This window comes from Chiloscyllium punctatum, chromosome 20 (genome assembly GCF_047496795.1).
Source record: "Chiloscyllium punctatum isolate Juve2018m chromosome 20, sChiPun1.3, whole genome shotgun sequence".
NCBI lineage: Eukaryota > Metazoa > Chordata > Chondrichthyes > Orectolobiformes > Hemiscylliidae > Chiloscyllium > Chiloscyllium punctatum.
This window is the reverse complement of record NC_092758.1, coordinates 75,351,064-75,376,826: the sequence shown is the minus strand read 5'-3', so window position 1 is coordinate 75,376,826 and position 25,763 is coordinate 75,351,064. Positions and strand designations below refer to the sequence as shown.

The following is a 25,763-nucleotide window of genomic DNA, read 5'->3' as shown; positions in this document are numbered from 1 at the left end:
GCTGTTTCTGTTAGAGAGAAGGTTGAGAGGTGACTTAATTGAGACATATAAGATAACCAGAGGGTTAGATAGATTGGACAGTGAGAGCCCTTTTCCTCAGATGGTGATGACTAGCATGAGGGGACATAGCTTTAAATAGAGGGGTGATAGATATAGGACAGATGTCAGAGGTAGTTTCTTTACTCAGAGAATAGTAGGAGCATGGAATGCACTGCCTGCAGCAGTAGTAGACTCGCCAACTTTAAGGGCATTTAAATGGACATTGGATAGGCATATGGATGAGAATGGCAATGGTGTAGGTTAGATGGGCTTCAGATTGGTTTCACAGGTCAATGCAACATCGAGGGCTGAAGGGCCTGTACTGTGCTGTTATGTTCTATATTGTGAATTAGTTTAGACACAGTAACTGTCTTAGAGACAAACATACAACAATTAGCTATGACCTCATCACTCCATGGCAAGTATATTTAGGCAGATGACTTCTTATGCATTGAAATTTTTTTAAAAATGCATTTGTTACTAACATATTCCTGTTGTTTTGTGACAATTTTAATGCTACTTTCCTTGTGTTTTGTAGCTTAAGTTTAATGGACCGGTAATGATTATTGAGGATACCGATGAATTATTTTAGTTCTAAATTTATCTCAGTAACTTTGCAGACAATACAAAGATCGGAGGAGTTGTGGATAGTGTAGAAGGTTGTCAAATGATACAAAAGGTTTGGATCAGTTGCGGGTTTGGGCAGAGAAATGGCAGTTTAATCCAGATAAGTGTGAGATGGTGCACTTTGGGGGATCAAATGTTAACTCAGGCTTAGAAAAGGTGAAATCACAATGCTGGGGGTATACTACAGCCAGCACGAAATAGAGGAGAAAACATGTAGACAGGTTTTAGAAAGATATAAAAACAACAGGGCTGTTGTGTTGGGTGATTCCAACTTCCCCGATATTGACTGGGACTCACTTCGTGCTAGGGGCTTAAGTGGGGCAGAATTTGTAAAGACCATTCAGGACTGTTTCTTGACACAGTATTTAAATAGTCTAACCAGGGAAGGTTACACTGGACCTGGCTTTGGGAAATGAGCCAGACCCAGTGAGGGAAGTTTCAGTGGGGGAGCATTTCAGTTGTAGTGACCATAATACCATGAGGTTTACGATACTAAAAAATAGGGATAACAGCAGTCCTTAGGTGAAGGTGTTAAATTGGGAAGGCGGACTGTAACAATATTAGATACGAACTAGAGAATGTGATTGGAGAAAGCTGCTTGAGGGTAAATCCAAGTCAGATATATGGAAGCATTTCAAACAGAAGTCGATTAAGCATTCAGAAATGGCACGTTTCTGCAACAATAAAGTACAGGTATGTCAGGTTACGGGAACCTTGGATGACCAGGGATGTTATGACCTTGGACAAAAGGAAAAGGAAAGCATGCAGATGGTCTCGGACGATGAGAACTCATGAAGCCCTTGAAGTCTATAAGGAAAGTAGGAAAGAACTTAAACAAGGAATTAAAAGGGCTAGAAGGGGTCATGAGATGTCATTAGCAAACAGGATTAAGGAGAATCCCAAGGCTTTTCACACATATATAGAAAAAAAGAGAGTTGTCGGGGAAAGGGTTCGCCCACTCAAGGATAAAGGAGGGAAATATGTATGGAACTAGAATAGGTAGATGAAGCCCTAAATGAATACTTTGTGTCAGTATTCACCAAAGAGAAATAATTGGTGGAGGATGATCTCAGGGAAGGGACTGTCAAATTTTTAAGCTAAGTTGCTATTAAAAAGAAAGACGTGTTATACGTCTTAAAAGATATTAAGGTAATTAAGTCCCTGGATCCTGAAGGAATCTAGCCCAGAATATTGAGGGAAAGAAGAGAGCAAATTGCTGAAGCATTGACAGACATAGTTATATTGTCTTTGGACAATAGGCAATGTTGTCCCATTGTTTAAGACGGGCAACAAGGATAATATTGGGAATTTCAGGCCTGTGAGCCTCATGTTTATGGTAGGGAAATTATTGGAAAAGATTTTCAGGGACACAATCTATACATGTGATGGTGCTGTCACTTTGAAAAGGTTATTTTGTCCTTGGTTCTTTATTCAAGAGGGGTTGTAAATGCAGAGGTATTGAAAAGTCCACTCTAACAATGGCAGGGGAGTGGCCAGTTCTCCCAGTTCAGGCTTCTTTTAGTTTGGTTTAGTTTTGCAGGCAGTCAAAAGCTGCTGCAGAAAAAGGGTTCCATGCCTCAGCAAAATATTCTTGCCTGACTTTCCTCTGTAAAGTCTCTCCTGCCTGTATGAACCTGAGCTTGAATTTACCTTTTGCCAAGGATGTTTATAGGATGTTGTGGGAATTTGAACAGCTCCTTAGTGAAGTTGCAGTATTGAGTTGGTTGAGTTTTCAAATAGCTAAGTTATTCTAAATTCTGTTTTGTTTGTGTTTCAATTGTAATGTTTAAAAAAATTCTGTTTTGCTTAAAGCCGAGTGGTTTGGCCAACTGCATCACTCTTTGTATATCCACTGTACATCTGCCTTTAAAATAAGAAAAAGTTAGGGTCTGGGCTACCTTCTTAAAATATTTTGAGGGGTTCTGGCCTGGCCTATAGTAGATTAGGGGTTCTTGTTGGGATTTATTTGATAGTTCCAATTTGGGATTGAGGTTGTTGGACTCAAAGGTGGTAGGTGTTAGTGTCTTTTGTTCCAGGTCTTGAGTTTAGTTGGTTATATAATGGCTCTTTCAGTCACTAAGTTTTCTAGGGGTGGAAGAAATGACTTTAGGTGTTATACACAAGGTAAGCAAGGAAAAACCGTTAGATTTGGCAGACAAGCTGGACTGAAGTTGCCTTCATCCATGAGAAAAGGAGAGATCATTATAGCATAGTTCGACATTTAAATTTGTCAGAAAGGCCATTAGAATCTTTGGAAATTGCTAAACTTCAATTACAGATGAAGCAGCTGGAGGAGAAAGAAAAGGAGAGAAAATTCTTAGCGGAGCAAAGAGTAGGAGAGAGAGCAGAAAATGAAAGAAAAGGAAATGAAACAGTTTGAATTATGTTTAAAAGCAGAGGAAAGAGAAAAAGAATGAATTGTTTTGGTAGAACAAAAAGAGAAACAGAGTTTGAACTTCAGAAATTGGCACTTAGACAGGAAAGTCAGCTTAAAAGGATGGAGGTAAAGGCAGAAGATCGACTTAGTGAGGAAGACAGTGAGGATAAGCAAACGCATCACAGCCAAAGGCCTGGTGGGGATCTGTTTAAATACATCCAAGCATTGCCTACATTTGATAAGGAGGATGTAGAAGGCTTTTTCATCTCATTTGAGAAGGTGGCTAAACAAATGAAGTGGCCAGTGACCATGTGGGTTTTGTTGATCCAAACAAAACTGGTAGGTAGAGCGAGTGAAATATTTGCATCAGTATCAAAGGAGGTATCTGGCGAGTATGGGGAGGTGAAGAAAGCCATCGTAGGTGCATATGAGCTTGTACTGGATTAGTGGTGCTGGAAGAGCACAGCAGTTCAGGCAGTATCCAACGAGCAGCAAAATCGACGTTTCGGGCAAAAGCCCTTCATCACGTCGATTTTGCTGCTCGTTGGATGCTGCCTGAACTGCTGTGCTCTTCCAGCACCACTAATCCAGTATTTGGTTTTCAGCATCTGCAGTCATTGTTTTTTACCATATGAGCTTGTGCCAGAAGCCTACAGACAACATTTCAGGAATCTAAGGAGGGACCATGGTCAAACATATATTGAGCTTGAAAGGATCAAACAAAGTAATTTTGATAGGTTGATAAGGGCATCAAACATAGAGCAAACACACGATGCTCTAAGAGAGACGATTATTTTGGAGGAGTTCAAAAATTCACTTCCTCAGCTAGTGAGAACTCATATGGAAGAGCAGAGGGTTACCTCGGCAAGATTAGCAGCTGAAATGGCTAATGATTATGACTTGGTTTATAAATCCAAGTTCAGCTTCCAACATCAATTTCAATGTGAGAGGCAGAAATTGAGGAAAAGAGAAATCCTCAAGTGGTAAGGGAAACGTAGATCACATTGAAAATAATAAAGATAGCTTACCACAGGGTAGAAAGGAAACCCATGAAAAGGAAACAGAAATTAAAAAGCTCAGGTGTTTTCACTACAATAAAGTAGGCCACATGAAATCATGATGTAGGAAACCAGGGAAAGCCGTGAATTTTGTTGGAGTGGTAAAGGAAAGCACAGTGGAGGCTAAAATGCTACACTAGAATGTACAACCTGTTTGGAGGTTGGGTAAGGAGGAACTGCCAAATCTTCTTAAACCATTTACTTGCAATGGTAAGGTTTACTCGCATAGGCCATAAACAGCAGGTAAAGAGGTTACAGCATTAAGAGATATGGGATCATGTCAATGTTTGATGCTGAGAGATGAGATATGTATCTCAGAAGGTCTACTGCCATAAAAAGTACTAGTACGTGGAATTCATGGTGAGACAGGAAGCGCTCAATTATATAGAGTGAAGTTGGTGTCCAGTGAAAAGTGAAGAAGTGATGGTAGAAGTACTGGAAGAATTCTCTTCTCCAGGAATACAATTTGTCCTTGCTAACGATATAGTTGTGTCACAGTTTAGAGTGCTGCCTACTGTGGTTGAAAAGCCAGTAGAAAATCAGGCAACTGAGGTATTACAGGAAGTATATCCTGTAATTTTTCCTGAATGTATAGTAACAAGATCTCAAAGTCACCAGTTGAAATGGAGGAGAAATCAAACAATACAGATAAGGAAGTTGAAGTTCAATTATCAGAGAACATACTTGATCAAATGATTGAGACAAACAAGAGCAGATGAAGGACAAAGTGAATATTTTTAGCACAGGCAAATTAACTGAGTGACAAAAGAAAAATGAAAAACTGAAGCAACTGTATCAAAAAGCATACATGGAAGGGGAATCTGAGTGTATCCCTGAGTGCTACGATCTTAAAAATGATGTCTTAATGAGGAAATGGTGACCATCACAAAATCAGGTAGATGAGAAATGGGTAGGAGTTCATCAAGTTGTGTTTCCAATGGGTTATAGAAGGGAGATGTTGCGGGTAGTACATGAACTACCAACAGGTGGTCACTTAGGGGTAAGAAAAGCTCAAGCTAAAACACGAAAACATTTTTGCTGGCCTGGGACTCACAAGGACGTAGCTGAATTTTGCCAAACATGTCATACATGTCAGGTAACTGGAAACCGCAGGCAGTAATAAAACCTTTAATATTCATTCCTGCATTTGAGGAACCATTTACAAGAGTCTTAATTGATTGTGTAGGACCCCTATCTAGAACAAAAAGTGGGAATTAGTATTTGTTAACAATAATGGATGTAACCACTAGATTTCCTGAAGCCATTACATTACACAATGCCACAGCTAAAAAAGATTGTAGCAGAGTTACTCAAACTTTTCACAACATACGGATTACCCACAGAGATGCAATCACATCAAGGGTCAAATTTTACATAAAGTTGTTCAAGCAAGTTATGGACAGTTTAGGAATAAAACAATTCAAATCCACTGCATACTGTTCAGAATTGCAGGGAGCGCTAGAAAGGTGGCATCCGATATTAAAGACGATGCTAAGGGCTTATAATTAAGACTATCCAGATGATTGGCTTAAAGGGACTCCACTTTTGCCATCAGAGATGTACCAAATGAATCTACCAAATTCAGTCCATATGACTTAAATTTTGGGCATGAAGTGAGTGGCCCACTAAAGTTGATTAAGAAGAAATTGGTGAGTCAGAATCCAGAGACCACATATTTGAACTGTCAAATTTTAGGGAATGGTTAAATAGAGCAGGGGAGTTGGCTAGACAGCATTTCAAAGTATCACAGCATACGATGAATCAGGAAGCAGACAAGAAATCAAAAACTCTCAATTTTGCTAGCAGAGATTAAGTGTTGGCATTAGTTCCAATGATAGGTGAAGCTTTGAAAGCAAGATTTAGTACACCTTACCAAATTGAAAGGAGATTGAGTGTGGTCAACTATTTGATAAGGACTCCAGACAGAATGTAATCTAACAGAATGTATCATGTGCATATGCTCAAAGATATTTTGATAGGTAAGGAAAGCAGAAGGAGAATGTGTTACTGGTTACAACACAGAATGAGGAATCAAGTTGCAAAGATACAGAATTGGACATTCCTCAAATTAAATTGGACAATAAGGAAGTTATCAAAAATTGGAATAAATTAATGAGTTACTTTCTCAAGAAAAATCGAAATGACCTGAGAGAGATATTGCTTTGCATGGGGAGATATGTGGAAATAAGCTGGGAAGTACTAATCTAATTATGCATGATGTGGAATTAAGAAATAATGTTCCAATTAAGCCATGTCCTTATAAACTTAACCCTCTAAATTTATCATGTGGAGGTGCTGGTGTTGCACTGGGGTGGACGGAGACAAAAATCACTGGGTTATAGTCCAACAGGTTTATTTGAAACCGCAAGCTTTCAGAGCTCCCACTCCTTCCTCTGGCAGCTAATAAGGCAGAATACATTGGACACAGAATTTATAAATAAAAGATCAAAGGATTATACAACATATGTGAATGTATTGAACAAATCTAGACAGCTATTAAGTCTTCAATCAGTTAGAATCGAGATGAGGGTTTCAATTGATTAATATGTAAGTCCCAGAATTTCTTTCAAGTCACTCCCCCAAGATAACTTCAAGTTTTATCAGAATAAAGGTGACACCACAATGTATTTTAGGTATGAGGCCATGTTTCAAGTCTGTTTGTATCTGTCAGACTGGTTTTATTTCCAAAGTAGGAATTTATAAAATGCCACATTGACTGTTTACAGAGTGTGTGCTTTTTGAACAAAATAGAATGCATCTGCAAATACAAATCTGCGAATGCAAATTCACTCCATAGATTTATGAGTGCATATGCATGGGGGAGAGAGAGAGTGCATGTATGTAAGAGGGTGTGTTTGTGCAATGGAGAGAGAGTGTGAGTGTGTGGATGTGTGCACGCTCGAGAGTGCATGTGCGCATGGCGGGGGGGCGGGTATGAGTGTGGGAGAGTATGCATGTGAGTTGTTGACTCTTTGATGTTTTACTCAGAAATTCTGTGCCCGATGTATTCTCTCTCACTGGCTGAGGAAGGAGAGGAGGCCCTGAAAGCTTCCGGTTTCAAATGAACCCCGTGGACTCTAACTGGTGCTGTGATTTTTGAAAGTTGGCACTGGCTCAAAGAGATTGATTATGTTGTCTTGAAACATGAATTCAAAGTGAATTGCAGTGACTGGAGCTCACCTACAGTAATGGTGCAATAACCAGATGGTACCCGATGAATATGTGTGGACTATTGCGAAGTTAGTGCAGTTACAAAATCCGATTCATATCCAATTCCACATTTGGAAGACTGCATTGAAAATGTGGGACAAGTAACTTACATTTCTAAACTGGACTTACTCAGACTGGCAGGTACCTTTATCCGAAACAGCGAAGATAATTTCAGCTTATATAACACCAAATGGACTTTATCAATTTAAAGTCATGTCATTTAGTATGAAAAATGCACCAGCCACATTTTCAAGACTAACCATTAAAGTTATTTCTGGATGACCCAATTGTGTGGCATACATTAATGACCTGGTGATTTTTTCATCACACATGGAAGGAACATTTGCACCATTTATCAGAATTATTCGGTCGACTTAGAGAGGCAGGCTTGGTGATAAACCTGGCTAAAAGTGAATTTGCCAAAGCCCAAGTCCCCTTCCTGGGCCATGTTATTGGAAATGGACAGATGGCCCAGCAGAATGTAGAAAGAAGGGTTATTGGGGAGTTTCCCATACCATAAACAAAGAGAGCAGTATTACGATTCGAGGGATTGAATGGGTTTTGACGGAAATTCCTACTGAATTTTAGCAGAGTGGCTGCTCCACTCACTGAATTACTAACGAAATGCAGGAAGTTTCAGTGGACGGCAGACTGTCAGAAGGCATTTGACAGGCTGAAAGCTGTGTTAATCACTGCCTCAATATTAGCCACACCTAATTATGCAGAGCCATTCAAAGGTGGCTATCAATGCGAGTGATGTGGGTGTTAGTACTGTACTCTTACAAGGTGACGAGAATATAGAAAGACCTATCGGATATTTCCCAAAAATTTGAAATTCATCAACAGAAACACTTGACAATTGAGGAGGAGACTGAGGTTGGTGTTGACATTACAACATTTCAACATTTACATTGCCAGTAATGTGTCTAAGACAATCATATATACTGATCATAACCTGTTAAGGTTTTTGAGAAATTTAAGGACAAAAATTTCAGACTGTTTAGATGGAGTTTATTAATACAGCGATTCAATTATGCATGTGGCAGGGTGAGAAAACATAATTGCCAATGCATTGTTGAAACTTGGATGAAAAACAGAGGCGTTCGGTGATAGGAATAAATTGACTGAAATAGAATGTAGTAGTGAATGTTTGCATGGTTATAGTCAAAGCAATGCATATGTATTGTAGATACTAACAGAGTAAGACTAATGGGTTTTAAAATGAGCCATCTTTATATATTGATGATTCATTTTTTTTTAAAGTGGGGAGGTGTGACGATGCTGTCACTTTGAAAAGATTATTTTGTCTTTTTTATTTCAAGACTGGTCGTAAAGGCAGAGGTGCTGAAAAGTCTACTCATACAATAGCAGGGGAGTAGCCGGTTCTCCCAGTTCAGATTCTGATCACCGCACTACTGGAGGATGTGGATGCTTTGGAGACGGTACAGAAAAGGTTTACCAGGATGTTGCCCGATATGGGCGCTTTTAGCAATAAAGGAAGGTTGGATAGACTGGGTTTGTTTTCACTGGAATGCAGGAAGTTGAAGGGTGACCTGATAGAAGTTTATAAGATTGTGAATGGCATGGCTGGAGTGGCAAGTATGAAGCTTTTTCCTGGAACTTGGGTCAATTACTAGGGGACATAGATTCAAGAAGCAGGGATGGGGGTGCGGTGTGGGGGAGGTGAGTTTAAAAGAGATGTGCTAGGCACGTTTTTCTCACAAAGGGTGGTGAGTTCCTGGAACACGCTGTCAGAGGTGGTGGTGCAAGTAGACACGATAGCAGCATTCAAGAAACACCTGGGAAAATACATGAAAAGGAAGGGAATAGGGGGAAACAGATCCTGTATGTGAAGACAGTTTTAGTACGGAAGGGCAAAATATGCCAGCACAGGCTTGGAGGGCCGAAAGGCCTTTTCCTGAGCTGTTCTATTCTTTGAAAAGTATGTAGTTAAGGGCAGGACCCTGAACAGCATTGATGCACAGAGGGATCTTGGAGTTAAAGTCCATCGCTTCCTGAAAGTGGCCACACAAGTGGATAGGGTGGTAAAGAAAGAATGTGGCATATTAGCCTTTATAGCTCAGGGAACTGAATACAAGAGTCAGGATGTCAGGTTGCAGCTTTATAAGACTTTGGTTAAGCCACACTTCGTTCAATTGCGTTCAATTCTGGTCGCCACAGGAGGGATGTGGAGACTTTGGAGTGAGTGCAAAAGAGACTTACCAGAATGCTGCCTGGATTAGAGGGTATGAACTATAAGGAGAGGTTAGAAAAACTTGGGTTGTTTTCTCGAGCAGTAGAGGGTGAGAGAAACTTGATAGAAGTCTATACATTATGAGATGCATAGATAGGGTTGATGGTCAGAATCCTTTCCCCAAAGTCAAAATGTCTAGTACTAGGGGCATGCAATTAAGATGAGAGGGGGTCAGTTCAAAGGAGACTTAAGGGGTAAGTTTTCTTTTTCCTGATAGTGGTAGGAGACTGGAGCACGCTGCCAGGGGAGGTGGTTGAGATATCATAGAGGCATTGAAGGGACTTTTGATAAGCACATGAATGTGCAATGAATGGAAGGATATCAACCAAGGGCAGGCAGAAGGAATTTGTTTAATTTGGCAACACATTTGGCACAATATCGTGGGCCAAAGGGCCTGTTCCTATGCTGTACAGTTCTATGATCTACCGATTTCTGTCTCTAACATAATAATTGATTGAACATTAACAAGCCTCTGAAGGAGAGAATTCCAAAGATTTGCCACCATCTGAGTGAAAATAATCCTCCTCAGCACAGTCTTAAATGGGCGAAAGTGAGGAGTGCAGGTGCTGGAGTTCAGAGTCTAGATTTGAGTGGGACTGGAAAAAGACAGCAGGTCAGGCAGCATCTGAGGAGCAGGAAAATCAACATTCCTGATGAAGGGCTTTTGCCCAAAACATCGATCTTCCTGTTTCTTGGATGCTGCCTGACCTGCTGTGCTTTTCCAGCACTGTGCTGCTGTCTCAGCTCTGCCAGCACCCATGTCATGTGTGTGCAGGTGTCGGACACAGTGTAAATCTTTATTTAGATTCCACCACCAGGAAGAAAGGAAACACCTGAATGGACAGAGACAAGCAGTGCCCTTCCCAGAGGGCAATGCTGCATGATCAAAAAGTGAAGGGAGGGCAGGGATTAAATTAAAGTAGAGTTGGAGGGGGAAATGATACACTCCACTCCCTGCGGTGCCCATCTTTCACTGAAAATCTCAAGGGTGTTGGTAGACATTGTTACTCCTTCTCCAGAGATTCCTGGGCTCAGACATAGCCACAGAAGAGGGGCAGGCAATTGGCCATTACGATCCCCTCCACGACCTGCTGCCTGGACCTGTTTATGGACTAATCTTATTTCATAGTGCTGTTGGATGGTGATGTTACTGGACTAGTAATCTGGAAGCTTGGACTAAACCTCTGGGGATATCCCATGGGTGGAATTACAATAATTTCTTTTTCCGCTTTACCCCTCTACTTTGCATGCTTGTCTGGGTTTCATAAAGTATGACTTTCTTTGAGATGTTCATAAGCTCTACTTTTCTGCTTTATTTTACCCTGTATACTTCTGGATAACCAGGTGGCTCTAGATTTGGCAGTACCACTGTTTTTCTTTATGGGGATATGTCTACTCCATACCTGAAGAATTTCCCATCGATTTACCACTGATTTTCCTTCAGGTAGCTGTATCTAATTTACTTTTGCCATGTCATTTCTCAGCATTGTACAATTTTGCCTTTACTCAATTTAGAACTGTTACTTTTGTTGCACTTGTTGCTTTCCACAATGGTGTAAAAACAATGACTGCAGATGCTGGAAACCTGGCTTTTGCCCGAAACGTCGATTTCGAAGCTACTTGGATGCTGCCTGAACTGCTGTGCTCTTCCAGCTTTCCACAATGGTGCCAAGTCTAACAGTGATTGCTATCTCCAAATTGATCACCACTGCTGCTTCATCCACTTGGAGTCATAGAGATGTACAGCATGGATACAGACCCTTCAGTCCAACCTGTCCATGCCGACCAGACATCCAAACCGAATCTAGTCCCACCTGCCAGCACCCGGCCCATATCCCTCCAAACCCTTCCTATTCATATGTCCATCCAAATGCCTTTTAAAATGTTGCAATTGTATTAGCCTCCACCACTTCCTCTGGCAGCTCATTCCATACACACACCACCTTCTGTGTGAAAAGGTTGCCCCTTAGGTCTCTTTTATACCTTTCCCTTCTCACCCTAAACCTATACCCTCTAGTTCTGGACTCCCCCACCCCAGGGAAAAGACTTTGTCTATTTATCCTATCCATGCACCTCATAATTTTGTAAACCTCTATAAGGTCACCCCTTAGCCTCTGACGTTCCAGGAAAAACACCCCCAGCCTATTCAGCCTCATTCCCTAAGATTAAGTTTACAATTGCCTCCTACCTCACTGGGCTTGTTACATACTAGCTTTAAAAAAATTCACTGTCCCTTTCACACTCTGTGTCCCACTTGATATTTCTGTTGATGAAGTCCCCAATTATTATAACCCAAAAATGTTTTTGTCATCAAAAATTTATCTCCCTATTTGCTCCTCTAAATATCTCCTACTATTTCAGAGACTACAGTATTCTCCGAGCAGTGTGGCTGCATCTTTTTTGTTTATAGGTTCTACCCATATGGCCTTACTTGATACTCCACTTAGCATATCAGCTATGCCCCACCATTTTTATTCCCTTCCTCTATCCTGCATGAGGATTTCATAACTGGGCTTGCTGAGCTGCCCGGATGCTTAATCCAAGTTTTTCACCCAGTATAGCATCATCAGCAAATTTTGAAATATTACAATTGGTACCCACATCCAAATAATCTGAGTAGACTGTGAGTAGGCTATGTCGAGAGTGTGGTGCTGTAAAAGCATAGCAGGTCAGGCAGCATCTGATGAGTATGCTGACTGGCTGTGTTTTTCCAGCACCTCACTCTCGAGTCTGATCTCCAGCATCTGCAGTCGTCACTTTCTCCCTGTGAGCAGACTATGGCCCTTGTACTGACTCTTATGGTACCCCACCATCCTGAGACTGATCACTATTTTCCTGACTCTCTGCTTTCTGGCAATTATCAATTCTCAATCCATACAAGTTTATTTCCCCCAATCCCATGTACTCCACTTTTATTCACTAATTGTTTGTGCAAAGCCTTACCAAGAGACTTCTGAAAATCTAAATATTTCACACCCATTGGTTTTCCCTTAAAAACACAATAAATAATATTCTCAAAGCATTCAACAAGTTTATCAAACACAACTTTTCCTTCAGTCCAAATGGATTTCACCCAATTTTACCATTTTTTCTAAATGTTCAGTTGTAACAATATTTATAATACATTCTATAATTTCCTTTGTCCTGGTGTCAAACTAACTGGTTCTCTATTCGCCTCTTACTCCATCTTTTTAAATACTGGGTTTATTTTTCTTACCTTGCAGTCAGCAGGAACCTTTCCAGGATGCAATGAATTTTGAAAGATATCTACTAAAGCATACACTCTCTCTCTACCTAACCTCTTCAACAACCTTTTACCACTCAATCTGATCATGATACACTCTCTACACAATTTCACATGATCCTCAAACCTCTTCATACCCTTTATATTAAAAAAAGATCAACCTCTGTTTTGAATATACTCAATGACTGGGCATCAAAAATCTCTTGAATTGAGAATTTGTAAATTCTCAAACATGTAGGTGAAGGCATTTCTTCTTATCAAGTTGTTAATGGTCAACTCCTTATTCTGAGAGTGTGACCCATTGTACGAGGCTCCATGGGCAGGGAGACATCCTGCCCCATATCTACCTTTTTAAACTCCTTAAGGAATTTTTATGCTTTAAAGAGATCACTTCTCATTCTTTTACATTTTATGGAATATTGGCTGAGCCTATATGATCCTTCCACATAGGACAATTCTTCATCCACGTAAACAGTGTAATGAAATTTTGTTGCATTTTCACCAAGACATTTATCATCTTTCCTTTGGTAAAGAGATCAAATTGTATAGAATATTGCAGGTGCGGTTTCCTCAAGATCCGATATATGAGTATTAAGATTACTTTACTCAAAAATCTCAATCTCATTATGATAAATATTAATTTAAATTAGTTTCCCAATTGCTTGCTGGACCTATATGTTAACGTTCTGTAATTTGAGTAGAGACTCACAATCCCTTTGAATTCCAGTATTTACCAGCCCCGCACCTTTAAAAATATTCTGTTTATCTATATTTCCTTCCAAAGTGAAGGAAATTCTGCAGCAGGGACCAAAAAGAATAGCTTTGGTTATCCAAATATTTAGTTGGAGGAATGTTTCGCGCTACCAGTACAGAATAAAACATTGTACCAAATTGTGATCAGCAGCAAGGATGGTGAGGTCTTAGTGAGGCAAAGCTGGGTGTTGTCAGCATACAGAAGATATATTCTTGAATGTTGCTGCCTTGGTGTAGCACATAGATGAGAAACAAAAGGGATCAATGATTGATTCTTTGGGCTCCTCAGAGATAACAGTGTTGACCAGTAGTGCAGAATGGGGAAAAAAAGCCATCGCTGGTTCTTTGGCTACTATTCTCAGATAGATAAAAATGGGCCAGACAAAGGCTGTTTTATTCAGCCGGATGACATACGATAGGCTTTGAAAGAGGCTGGTATTGGCCAAATATGTCCAATAGTATTTGTTACATGTAAAATATACTTGTAAAAGACAAAAGTGCAATGTAAATTATACGGTTAAACTGCTATATAAGTAAATGAGGTAATAAGATAGTATGAAGCTCAAAGATAAGGCTTGTCTAAATGGAAGGAAAAGCAGAAGCTCAGCAGACTGAGAGCAATAAAATGCAGAAAGGGAAATGAATAAAAAAATGTTCAATGGACATGAAAGTTAACAACAATATACTTTTTCATAAAAAATTGGTACTGCAAAGATAGAAGCAGATGTTACTAAAACAGACAAGAAACAACTGGGAACCTTGTTACATGAATACTTTCTCACAGTGGAGGAGGGCAAAATAACTGTGTGACAGGGGAACCTGGAAGTAAAGTGGGGAGAGGGAAAAGTTCATAAGATCTAATGTAAATAAATATGGAAGTGCAGAAAACGATTGCATTTAAGTTGGATACAATCTCTATAACCTAATGCCTTCAATGCAATAGCATTACAAGAAATAGATGAAGCAATTGCATGTGTTAGACATAATTTTCCACAGATCCATATTCAGGAACTGTGCCCTTGGAATAGGAATAATGGTAATGTCATTATTTACTCTGTTATTTGAGAAGGTAAGCAGGTGGCACGGTAGCTCAGTGGTTAGCACTGCTGCCTCACAACACCAGGATCCCAGGTTTGATTCCAGCCTCAGGCAACTGTCTGTGTGGAGACACCATTCTCCCAGTGTTTGTGTGGGTTTCCTTCGGGTGCTTCGGTTTCCTCCCATAGTCCAAAGATGTGCAGTTAGGTGAATTGGCCATGCTAAATTGCCTATAGTGTTAGGTGCATTAGCCAGAGGGAAATGGGCCTGGGTGGGTTACTCTTCAGAGGGTCAGTTGGACTGGTTGGGCCGGAGGGCGTGTTTCCACAGTGTAGGAATCTAATCTAATCTAATCTAATCTATTAATACAGCAGTTTACTATCAAGGTAATGTATTGGGACCTACCTTCAGAGAGAGCATGAATAGGCACTTGGATAAATGTGACCTGACCAAAGAATTAGCATGGATTTGTGATAACACATCAGGCTAAGTTTTCCCAAAATTTGACGAAGTGTAAATTTAGGGGAGTTTCATGGAGGGTTTCTGACCATGAGCTCTGGCATGTTTAGATCTAGATTAGATTATTTACATAGTGGAAACTGGCCCTTTGTCCCAACAAGTCCACACCAACCCATTCCCCTACATTTACCCCTTTACCTAACACTACGGGCAATTTAGTGTTAGGAGAGAATGTGCAAACTCCACACAGACGACAGTCGCCTGAGGCAGGAATTGAACCCGGGTCTCTGGCACTGTGAGGCAGCAGTGCTAACCACTGTGCCACCTTGCCGCCCACCAGATCACTGCTGCTCATCTCATCATGTAAGCCTTCACTGTTTGCTCACTGTTTGTTTGTTCACACTGTGCTCAGCAGTGTTGGAAGTACTAGCCCAGGTTTCCCACTGTTTCAGGATGTCATATACAAAGCTCAGCTGTGCACTAGGTCAAACACTGTAAGCCAAGAATAACCCTTCACTGTCGCAATATGGGGGCAACTGCCCCGGAGATGGCCCACAGAGGCAAGGTGGCATCCTGTTTTACTGACAGGGACCTGGAGGTCTTGGTAGATGGGGTGGTTGCCTTGATAATTGTTGTCTTTCCTCAAGACCATTCAGTTGAGTCAACAGAACCAGACAGCGTCAGCTTGGTCTGAAGTAGCCACTTGGGCCTGTGTGGTATCCATAGTTCAGAGGAACACCCAGCAACGCCACATGAAAGTTAATGATCCTCCATGATCCACGAGGGTGAGTGACAAGTTCTTCTCCTTGCTACCTCACACCCACTCTAACTCTGCCACTCCTCACATCTCCATCAAGGCCCAGTCTACTACCGCCATTGCATATAGCATATTCACCTGTCATTCATCTCATCCAGAGAATAGGTCAAATGAGTCTCTGTGGGGAGTAAAAGAAATAAAGCAGTTCCTCAGAAATGTGATTAGTCAGCAGTTTCAGCATATACAAATATTATTTAACCATGTTACTCCAAACACTGGGACATGGAGACTTCTGACAAGTCAGGCAATAGGATGCCTCTGCATTGACCTTTCACATAGTAAACATAATGCACACGCTTAACGCACAAGCCATGTGTCGTGCACATAAAATACAATATTGTAAGTGTAGTAGGAAGAATTAGATCTTGTCCCCCTGATTACTCAAAAAAGGCAGCATTGCATGTGAGACAAGGTTGTGGGCATTTTTTCACCTAAAGGGAGAGAAGCAGCTCCTGGACTTTCAGCAGGCTACGAGAACTTGGAATGTGTTGCGAACTTTGGAATGTAGGTAAAACTTTAGCTCACTTGATAATACTTCTACTTCACAGCCTTCACAAGGATGAATCTGTATGGTCGAGATTGCTTGTTGCCAGGATTTGTAGTTGACATTGGTGGTCATTGCATGAGGTTCACGTGATTACAGATGTCCTTCCCCTGTACTATGTAAGTGCCTGATTAATATGGTTGCATCTTTAAGGGCGTCAAATCGCTTACCAATCGAGCCTGCTCTATCTGAGAATATCAGACCCTTGACTGATGTCTGTGCAGCTTCCTGATTAACCACTAATCACTGAGCTGGTTATACTGGATTTGAAGGACTAACAGCGACCCACTTCCCGAACTGTAACAATATGGAATTCCTTACCTGCGGGCCCTGAGCAGTTGACTGACTGTGTCAAAGCCCCTGGATTAAGAATGGACAACACCCCTTACTGACTGGGGCAGGGTCTACCAGCTGATGACAGTCCTCTTAGCTTAACTAAAAACTACTCCTCTTAGATTTTGAGACATGGTCATTTGATTGAAGCACATTCAGCATGTTTGTTGCATAAGCTGCTGATGACACATGTCGACATTGACATAGCACTGTGCCATACATTAACATATCCACTCCCCCTTTGCTAATAAATGTGACATGCCGCTTGGCTTTATATCTATCCTTAAAGTTAAGGTAGAAATGCTATGAGCATTCAAGAAGGCATTAATTAGGTGAGCACAAAGAAACAAACTTAGACCCATGGGATGCACATGTTCCAACATGTAAGTGGGTGTGTGTCCTTGTGTACAAATGGCCTGGCAGCAGCATTGTAATGAAAAGTGTCAGTGTCCTGCAAGGTGCAGTACTGAAGTCGTAAACTGTATTCTAAATTAATCGTAAGTGTGCCAGATGAAGTGGGGAGGCTGGTGCTCTGTCGATGACAGCTGCCATGGACAGAGGTGCAGGTAGTCGCTGACCTGAGATACTGGGGAATGATAATTATGATGAATACTAGTGAAGATGTAGGTGAGTTGTGGCCACCAGGTGCCTGCTTAGACTTTCAGGTTGGGACCGGTTGCGGTGTATGTTCTCTCTACCTCCTGGGAAAATGATTTGGAGGTGCCGGTGTGGACTGGTGTGGGCTAAGTTAAAAGTCATACAACACAGTCCAACAAGCCTGTGAAAATAGCAATCTACATATGAGACTGGGTAATAATGAAGTACTAATGTGTGTACCTTACCACTCGCTGGTGAGATTCACATTTTCTGTTGAAATTTTAAGCACAAAATCAGACTTATTTTTTCTCAACCTCACAGTTTCAGTTTAGCTGTATTGTCCTAACTGTCTAGCTACTGCCCACATTGCTCAGGACCTAGAAACATTCACCCCATCATGTCCAACTAATCGAGTTAAATATTTTTAAGAGCTCATTAATATGATGGATATGCAGTGTCTATAATTGTTGTGTAAATCAACTTCCAGAAGAAAATTTAAATCTTCCACATAAGAAACCATTATCAATAATGAAAACCCATAGAAATGGAGGTAACTTTGTGACTCTTTTGTTATTGTTTGAGAGGAAGCAGAAAGATAATCAAGTTAAACTGAATGTTCTCTAATTGACAGGGTGTGAAATGTAGAGCTCCCCAGGAATCTGTACTGAGATCTCAACTCATCAACATGTGTATTAATGATTCGGCTGAAGGAAAAGCCAGTTTTTATCTAAAGTGTTCTGATAATACTGAGTTAAAGGGCACAATAAGTTGTGTAGATAGGACCAAGAAGCAGGGATGTGGACAGAATGAAGTGGGGAAACCACAGCAATTATAGTAAATGGAGGATTATGTGCAAAGCTCTGAGGTCATCCACTTTGGATCAAAGATGATCTGGAGTTATGAAAAAAGGTATCAAACATATAACATTGTTTCTCTCTCCACAGTTGCTGCCAAACCTGCTGAGTTTCTCCAGCATTTGCGCTTGTCTCATATTTCTAGCAATTGCAATAATTTGCTTTTATTGGATCAAAGAAAGATTGGAAGCATTTCTTAAATGTGAAACAGGTGGACCTTCAGAGAAGCAAAGAATTTAGTTATTCATGTTAGCAAATTGTGAAAATTGAACACATAGGAAGGAAAGGTAATCAGAATCAAATATTGGCAAGGGACACACAACTTCAGCGATGATGTCTAAATTTCAGAATCCACCAGACATTCCATAGGAAATTCCCCCCAAAAAACTGCTGTATTTTGTGATTACAGTCCTCATAAATTCATGTTACAATAATGTAGATAAAGTGAGAGATCCAGGGGACTTCCTGAGAGAATAATGCCACAGTATTGAATAATAAGCTTTCCTATTGTTTTGATCCTAGTTCATAGTAACATTAGACAAAACAGATCCCAGAATGTAGCCTGGTTTGACTGACCATAGTTTACTTTTGCAATTGGGTCAACATGGTGGTCAGTCACTGAACATACATTGGCAACTTGTCTGTGAGTATTTTCAACAAAACCAAAAACATTTACTACACAAAAGGAAAGAAAAAGAAAACTAAGTAAATGCATAACAACAATTTGGAAAAATGATATTATAAATAACAAAGAGAGATTTAACCTTCTTTTTCCCAGCAATTCCATCACTTGTTACTTCACTTTAAAATTTCTTACTCCACTAACGATGTCACAAACACTTCCTCTTGGTAAAGTTTTGCACATGCACTAAATGTGATCCGCTTTGTTATTGTCTCTCTGAGACACACAGACACTGGCTCACCCTTTGATATCTCTCTCTAAACTGTAAGTAAAAACTCAAGGCTTTGACAACTTTTCGGCTGCTCAACAGCATATCTGATGGTATGGATTGTATCTTCTGAACTGAACTTGCAACTGGCTTCTGGTCTCTCATTGTCTAGGTCATAAAAGTTCAACTTAGAAAACACAGCAGCAATTATCTCATCAGGTATTTTCTCGAATCATTTAGCTCAAGTCACATGACTTCCTGAAAATACTGTTTTGAATTGCTACTAAAGTAAATGAACTTCTGACCTGTAAAAAGGTCACCAGAACAGAATGTAATTTCACAGTCTATTTACATCTCCTTTAGTACTTGTGTTGCTAAATAACAATAACTATAAACACTCATACAAAGACTGGGGGAGCTGTAGATGGTCAGGACTGTCACAGGATGTAGCATGATACAGATAGTCTGGAGACTTGGGTAGAGAAATGGTAAATGTGAAGTGATGCATTTTGGAAGGTCCAATGCAGGAAATGAGTATATAGTAAACGTCAGAACCCTTAGACGCATTAACATACAGAAGGATCTAGGCATACAAGTCCACAGTTCCCTGAAAGTGGCAACACAAGTGAATAAGTTGGTCAAGAAGGTGTATGACATGCTTGTCTTCTTCAGTTGGGGATAAAGTACAAAATTTGGTGAGTCATGTTGCAGCTGTATAGAACTTGAATTATGCCAAATTTGGAATATTGCATTCAGTTCTGGTCACCACACTACCCGAAGGTTGTGAAGGCTTTGGAGAGGGTACAGAAAGATTTACCTGGATGTTGCCTGGTTTGGAGGGTATTAGCTATGAGAAGAGATTGGACAAATGTGATTTTTTTTCACTTGAATATTGGAGGCTGAAGGGCAACCTGAGAGAAGTTTACAAATTTGAGTGGCATGGATAGAATGAATAGTCAGTTTTTTTTCCCCCAGGGCAGAAATATCAACTACTAGGGGACACAGGTTTAAGGTCAAAGGGTTAAAGGTTAAAACAGATGAGAGGCAATTCATTTTTACATGGGGTGGGGGGGGGGGGAGGTGATAAGGGCCTGGAATGTGCTGCCAGAGGAGGTGTCAGAAGCAGATACAAGAGCAAAATTTAACAGGCATCTTGACAGATACGGCAATAGGCAGGGAACAGAGGCATATGGACACAAACTGCGTAGAGGCAAAAGGTTTTAGTTTAGAAAGGTATTCTATGTAAGGTTTGCTGGGCCAAAGGGCTTGTTGCTGTGCTGTACTGTACTACTGATTATTCATACAATGTTAAGACAGTGCTACAATTTACAAGCCATGTACTACTTATACCTTAACTATTGAATTAACTTCTGGTTCATCGGTATTAGGCTTTAATTGAGCACCACGTAACACACAACAAATAGTAAATGAGATCAAATGCGATTTCTAAGCAATTTCTGCCACACATCATTGGCACCGTGGGTTCTCAAATCTCATTAATAATCATAGAATCCCTACAGTACAGAAGCAGGCTATTCAGCCCATTGAGTCCACACTGATCCTCCGAAGAGCATTACACCCAGACCCACACCCTATACTCCTAACCCTGCATTTCTCATGGCTAATCCACCTAACCTACACATCCCTGGATACTATGGGCAATTAAGCATGGCTAATCCACCTAATTCAATGCACAGCTTTGGACTGTGGGAGGAAACCAGAGGAAACCCACGCAGACAGGGGAGAATGTGCAAACTCCACACAGTCACCAAGGCTGGAATCGAACCTGGAGCCCTCTTGCTGTCAGGCAGCACTGCTAACCGCTGAACTAAACTTCATAAAGGATCATAATTCTTCATTTTTGCTGATCTAACCTTGAAATCCTCTCCTGTGTAGACTGCCCCATTCTTTTCAATCACATTCCTTTCCTACTCCTTGAACTCTAAAATTGCACTCCAGTATGGGTTTGCAAACATTATTTCAACTCTTCACTGACAACTAACGGCATTGAGACAACCCTGTCCCTGGAGTTTTACAGAATTCTAATCTCGTGCAGTGACATTAAAAATATACGGCTTTAGAGTGTTTTAACTACCCCTGTCTTAGCTGCATTTAAATATTCATACAAGTTCCTTTCAAGCCCCAGCCACCATCCCAATTTCTCAACTTCAGAGTGCTGACAAGTGCTTATTCCTGAGTTTGAATAGAAAAAAGCTTTCCAAACAGCTCTTGACACCTCACAAAGTCCTCTACACAGAATCTGTGCAGTTCAGTTGCACTACAGTTAACTGTAGTGTTCCTTACGTGGCATCTGCTTCTGTCTTTGCCTCTCTCAACCTCACTCACCACCTGCAACCTTTGAACTCTTCTGTGACCTCCAAATTGTCTTGAGTGACCTTGGGAAAATCCTGTGATAAGCTCCTCCCTGATTACTGAGCAGAATTGAATATTGACATCAGCACCTCTTGGAACTCAGTGCACCATTAAGACTACATTCTCACAGAAAGCTGAAAATAGATGCTAGCACAATTGGTACTGATACACAGTGATTTTATATACCACTTGAAACCTAAATGCAATGGCAGTATGAGCACCTGCATCACTTTTTATTGATTGGTTTTCATTTAAAAAAATTATGAACACCCACAAGATGCATCTGTCTTGAACAGGTTAGCATATAAAGATGAATTAGCATCAAAACATCTTCAATATTCATGAACAAACATTCTCAAGTGCAACTCACCCAAAGCATTGAGTCCTTCTGATAAAGAGGTCAGGACGTATATAACCACATGAGGCTCTAGGTTGGAAACAAACTTCATGTGGTCCTGGGTAAGGCATTCCAACAACGAATAGTAAGATAAGCTCAACTTCCGAAAAGACTACACAAAATACAAAATGTAAAATGTATGTTAATAACACAGAAAAAAACAAGGAACAGAGATCTTACTGAGTAACTTGAATCTGCTAATGCGAATAATAATGTTATTTACTATGTTTTGTGCAATTTTGAGATGCTCAATCAAGATGCATCTTTTCCAGTGGTTCAGGTGAATGCTAAAGACCCCATGCAACACAGTTGTTTCTTCTATAATGTGCATTTTTTTCAACGCAAATTGGCTTGAACGAGATTGAAGAATTTAGACTGTTATTTGTCGAACGCGAACTTTCCTTACCTGTATTGGCTATAACATGATTCCAACACCATTAGCTTAAATGGTGTGGCTGTTGAGCAATTTTCTTAAAACACGAGATCACACGACAATGGAACAATCGCGTTATATCAGAAAAGACTATATTTACAATAGAGCCAGGAGGTCTCTTTGTATCCCTGCATGATAACTGCCAATTCAAGAGTGGTTTTCAAATTGCATAGCTATTAATGGTAAGAAAATATTAACCTTTATTGTCAATGAATCTTGAATCCTTGGCTAAATACCACAATGCATGTGACAGGTTAACAGTTGTAGAAGCACCAATGTAAAATTACTAGAGGAATAATCTACATGATTAGATCTTGCACACAATTAACACAGAGAAATATATGGCAAATGAGATTCTGGTAGTTTGAGGACGTCATAAAGTTTTGGTTGTCCTACTTGCAAATACTAGCCCCATCAAAAATCACCTTTTCCTCCTCAAAGTGAACTCTTAATCATTTGTGCCTATCTTTCCAGCAACTCCACATTTGAATCTCTCCACCACACAAAGGTCCTAACCAAATTCAGATGTGAAACCCTCTGTGATTGTAATATTGGTACATTTTAAACCTTCATTCTTTCTCGTTGGTTCACATCTAGCAGCTGTCCCTTCATCTACCCAGCTCATAAACTGAAATTCTGTCCCTAAATGTCTTCATATCTCTCTCCATCTTTATGATTCCAATTGAAACCCAGTGTTTGACTATATCTCCATCTCTGCGTAAGAGATCATTTATGTCTAATTATGGTTTTGCAAAATTCTGAGTGGCATTTCTTAGTTACAAATGCTCTATAAATGCAAGATTTTTTTCAAACTTCCTGTCCCTTTTACAGTTATGGCAGATACTGGCTCTTGTTTTGTTTTGTTAATGTTTAGGAATGGGGTGGCATGGTGGCTCAGTGGTTGGTACTGCTACCTCACAGTTCCAGGGATCCGGCTTCAATTCCAACCTCAGGCAGATTGCATGTTCTCACAGTGTCTGTGTGGGTTTCTGCTGGGTTCTCCAATTTCCTCCCACAGTCCAAAGATATGCAGACAAGGTGGATTGACCATGTTAATTTACCTATAGTGTTCAGGGATGTATAGGTTAGGTGCCATGGAAAAATGTAGGGTTACAGGGAAAGGGTAGGAAGATGGGTCTGGGAGGGGTGCACTTTGAAGGGCTGTTGTGAACTTGTTGGGCCAAATGGCCTGTTTCCACACTGTAGGGATTCTGTGATTCTCTCTGAGGCTAACAATTGCATTCTGATCATCACCTGAGGCATACCTTAGGACAGTCAGAGGTGAGTCCAATTTTTCATTATTCAAAGCAATTCACTTTTTCAACACTCCATCCATCTACTTCTATCTCTATAACAATTCCCACCTTAGTCCTGGCACCAGACCACCTGCAGCTGAAATTGTCAAACTAGATTTGCAAAAATCTAGTCTAGATATGAAAATGATCTCCAAACCAGCTTTTTCTTTTGTATGATCTAATTCGCAGGATATAGATGTCACTATCTTGGTCTGCACTTATTGGCTATCCCAAAATGTCCAGAGGGCATTGCTGTTAACCACATTGCTGTGGGTTTGGAGTCACATGTCGGTCACACTGAGTAAGGATGGCAGTTTTCTTTCTGAAAGGACTTTAATGATCCAGGTGGGTTTTTCCAACAATCGACAATGGTTCTACAGTCATCAACAGACTCTTAATTCCAGATATTTTTCACTGAATTCAAAATCCACCATCTGCCATGTCTGAGTTCAAATTTAGGTTGCAGAATATTAACCTGGATCTCTGTATTAATAGCAATAATATCACTAGGCCACTGCTTCCCATAACCATGTATGATCTTTAAGACGATCATAGTTATCACATTCAACAAAATAAAAGCTCAGTCTATGCCATCATATCATTTGGTTCTTCTTCTTATAGTGCCCAAATTATCAATATGAGTGTTGATCATCCTTAGCAGCAAACTATAGATCCATTAGCCAAACACCTATAGTTGCTAGAATCAATTATTAAGACACAGTAAATGGATATTTAGCAAGTTATGATAATGATAAGGCAGATTCAACCTGATTTTGTGAAAGGGAGATCATGTTTGACAAATTTATTCAAGATCTTTGAAGATGTAACAAGCAATGCAAATAAAGGAAAACTAGTAGATACAGTGTATTTAGATTTCCAAAAGCTATTTATTAAGGTATCAGAAAAATAAGAGCTTATAGTGTTAGAGGTGATAATATGATCATGTGTAAAAGGCTGGCTAACTGACGGAGTTAGGATAAATAACCTAATTAGTGGGGTCCTACAGGGATCAGTACTGGGGCTTCAACTATTTATAATCGATACTAATGACTCAGAAGAAGGAACCAAATGTATGGAAGGCAAATTTTCAAACGTTACAGAGAAAGATAGGAAAGCTAATTTTGAGGACAACACAGAATTTTCAAATAGAGATGCAGATATAAATAGGTTAAGTAATTAGACAAAAATGGCATATGGAGTTGAATCTGGGAAAATTTACATTGGTGGACAGAACAGAAAAGCAGTACATTTAAATGGAGTGGATCTGCAGAATGCTGCAGAGCAGAAGGACCTGGGTTTCCTCATATGAACAAGAAATTGTCAGCATGTGTGTACAGCAATAATTAGAAACACATATTGGAATGCTGGGCTATGCACACGAGGAATAGGGTTTAAAAGTCAGCACATTTTACAACAACTGTACACAGCATTACTGAGACAACTTCTTGTATGCTGCATCAAGTTTTCATCTCCTTGTGTAAGTAGGAGCATACTTGCACTGAAGAGGTTCAGAGAAGGTACACTAGGTTGGTTTCTGAGATGAAGGAGTTGTATGAAGAAAGATTGAGTAGGTGATGATTTTCTGGAAAAAATTAAGACTCTGAGGGAATTGGATAAAGTAGGTTCTGAGAGGATGCGTTCCCCCCTTGAGGAAACTTTGGACTGAAGGCTAGAATGACACTTTCCCTATCAGAGGATTTCCATTTAAGTTGGAAATAAGGAAGAATTTCCTTTCACTATGGGTTGTAAATCTTTGGAATTCTATATCCCACAGAGTAGTGGAGGACAAGACCAGACTAGCCATGTTCTTATTAAATGGTGAAGCAGGCTTGAATAACTGGCCGTGTTCTAATTTTATTTCAATTTTTTTTCTTTTTTTTAAATGATCAAACAGTAAAATCCCTATTTATATATTTTTTTCTTTTTGTTCCCCCACGTAGTGCTTATTTTTTGCCAGCACCTATGTCATGTGTGTGCAGGCATCGGACACAGTGTAAATCTTTATTTAGATTCCACCACCAGGAAGAAAGGAAACACCTGAGTGGCCAGAGACAAGCAGTGCCCTTCCCAGAGGGCAAGGCTGCATGATCAAAAAGTGAAGGGAGGGCAGGGATTAAATTAAAGTAGAGTTGGAGGGGGAAATGATACACTCCACTCCCTGCGGTGCCCAC

At 40.2% G+C, this 25,763-nt stretch overlaps 1 protein-coding gene across 1 annotated transcript in view; it reads right to left on the bottom strand.

The window, feature by feature from the left end:
• Positions 1-25,763, bottom strand: part of LOC140491824 (ran-binding protein 17-like) — a 430,222-nt gene that overhangs the window by 180,737 nt on the left and 223,722 nt on the right. The window contains exon 9 of the mRNA XM_072590219.1: positions 21,838-21,976. Within this exon, the coding sequence (XP_072446320.1) occupies positions 21,838-21,976 (139 nt within the window). The remainder of the gene's footprint in view (positions 1-21,837; positions 21,977-25,763) is intronic.